This window comes from Rhododendron vialii, chromosome 2a, assembly GCF_030253575.1.
Source record: "Rhododendron vialii isolate Sample 1 chromosome 2a, ASM3025357v1".
NCBI classification, from domain to species: domain Eukaryota; kingdom Viridiplantae; phylum Streptophyta; class Magnoliopsida; order Ericales; family Ericaceae; genus Rhododendron; species Rhododendron vialii.
Genome location: NC_080558.1, coordinates 39,755,491 through 39,757,854, shown reverse-complemented (window position 1 = coordinate 39,757,854; position 2,364 = coordinate 39,755,491). Strand labels below are relative to the sequence as shown.

Genomic DNA, 2,364 nt, shown 5'->3' with positions numbered 1-2,364 from the left:
AGACATCTCATTGCATCAATGAAATGGAATTGTTGTAGTACTTGAAATAAAAAATTGCGAATAATAGGATATACAAAGTGTATTATAGTGATCAAATAAAAAATAATTTATTGAACCAAAACAAACACAAAGTCGGAAGAAAAAAGAGAGAGTTAATTCTTTGCTTCGTCTTGATGATCAAGCCTGAAAAAAGAGTAAAGAATAAGAAAATGGATCCTCTCTAGGCCAAGGACTGGACAAGACAGTCTAGATTAGGACCGTCGATTGATATAATCAATGGTTCGAATTTGTTAAAAAACTATTCCATGAAAAAGTTTTAAAATAAATCTCAACTATTCATTGCAGAAATGAACAGTCCATCTAGTCCAAACCTATGGATTGAAGAGGATCCATTTTCTTATTCTTTACTGTTTTTTTTGAGGCTTGATCACCAAGATGAAGCAAAGAATTAACACCTAAGTACTTGCCTTTCTTGGTACAAGGGTTAAAGAATCACAAAGTTCTCTTCCAACGGCTATATATGGTGTTCACTTTGTCACATTATTTGAATTACTAAGGACATGGCATGATGGTGAGATAGATGCCCTTGGTAAGTTCATAAATCAAATCTGTTACTCTAGCATTTATATTCTGAAGCTATATTTGTTTGTTGGTTAAGCACATGGCTGGTAAGTCTTTCAATTTTGGTTTGTTATCTTGGCTGGCATTTTCCCGCCCTTTGGGTTGGTTCTCGGGTGACTTTTTGAGTGTCCCGTTTAGTCTTTGTAATCTTTTTCAAAGATTTATAAAATCTTCTTTTTTTCGAGCAAAAAAAAGTTGTACTTGTATAGACGTACTGCTAATTTCGTTTTTATTGCCCTAGGAGAATAAAAGGAGATATAAACATGGCGAGCCAGGGAGATAACTGCGAAGGCTATAGTTCGATTGAGATTGAAGAAGATTCTAACAGTCGTTTGGTAACTTATGTTAGAGGAATGATAGATGCCGTGCCTCCTATATCCCCTGATTGTTGCATCTACAGAGCTCCTCTGGGCGTTCGCCAATTGAACGAAAATGCCTACACACCTCAAAAGGTTTCGATCGGCCCTCTTCATCATGGCAAAGAAAACTTGTTACCCATGGAAGAGCAAAAGTTGAGGTACTTGAGCACATTTCTTGATCGCACTGAATTGAGTTTGGAAGATTGTATAAGCTTCGTAAGAGGATTAGAACAGAGAGTTCGCAATTGTTACGTAGAAAGTGTTAACCTTAGTAGCGATGAATTCGTGAAAATGATTCTTGTCGATAGTAGCTTCGTAATTGAGGTCATTTGGCGGTACAACTTCTTGATGCGACAAAACAAGACGGATTACTTAAGCCAGCCCATTTCCCTGGTTGATGTTGTACGGAGAGATATGATTTTACTGGAAAACCAAATTCCTCTTTTTGTTATAGAAGGTCTATTCAATCTCGCAGTTCTTCCTCACCCAAAAACTGGTGAACTTTCCTTTGTTCAGCTTTCTATCAATTACCATTTCAGTAGTGCATCGCGACACAACCACATCCCCCAAACAAGCTCAAATTCAGAAGCAAAGCATTTCGTTGATTTGTTGCGATTATGCTATTTGCCCTCAACCCTTAGATCACTCCCACCGAATAGGATCAAATTGGTGACCATACCGACTGCAAGAGTTCTCCAAGAAGTTGGATTGAGTATTAGGAAGGGGTCGAGCATTCAAGTACTTGACATACAATATGCCGAGGGGGTTTTGACAATCCCACAATTTGGCATCCACGATGATTCAGAATTCGAACTTAGAAACCTCATTGCCTTTGAGATTTGCCATTGCCTAAGTGATAGCTACATAATCGATTACGTTGTTTTCATGGATTCCCTAATGGACACTGCACAAGATGTGGATATCCTCGCTCAAGACGAAATTTTCGAGAGCTTGCTTTTCGATCATGCTTCGGTTGCAACTCTTTTTCACAATCTTACGTTAGGAGTAGTGTGGTTTTCTGGCAACTACTACTACCAGGGTTTATGTCAAGAGGTCAATGCATATTGCAAAGTTCCGTGGAACAAGTGGAAGGCAATTATGAAACACGATTATTTTAGCACTCCGTGGAGAATCGTTTCTATTGTTGCTGCAGTCGTACTACTAGTGCTTACTTTGATACAAACAGTTTGCTCTGTCATCTCTATTTTGCATTAAGGCTAGCATATGTTATGGAAGACTGTACCAACATTGAGTTGAGTTTTTTTAGGTGTTTTACCGGCTTTGTCCCTTGGGTGTATGGGCTTTTGCTCTTTTGGTGTTTCACGCTCAATGTACCCTTTTTCGAGTTTTAATAAAATCTATGTTGCCGATTAAAAAAAAAAAA

General features: G+C 38.1%; 1 protein-coding gene across 1 annotated transcript; it reads left to right on the top strand.

The window, feature by feature from the left end:
• The first annotated feature begins 542 nt into the window (after positions 1-542).
• On the top strand, positions 543-2,364 carry LOC131318167 (UPF0481 protein At3g47200-like). Its single transcript, XM_058347978.1, has 2 exons — positions 543-589; positions 863-2,364. The coding sequence occupies exon 2, from the start codon at positions 885-887 to the stop codon at positions 2,193-2,195; it is 1,311 nt and encodes a 436-aa protein (XP_058203961.1). The 5' UTR covers positions 543-589; positions 863-884; the 3' UTR covers positions 2,196-2,364.

What these genes read in the sequence shown, in the direction of transcription:
- LOC131318167 (XM_058347978.1), top strand. Translation starts at nt 885, where the DNA reads ATGGCGAGCCAGGGAGATAACTGCGAAGGCTATAGTTCGATTGAGATT.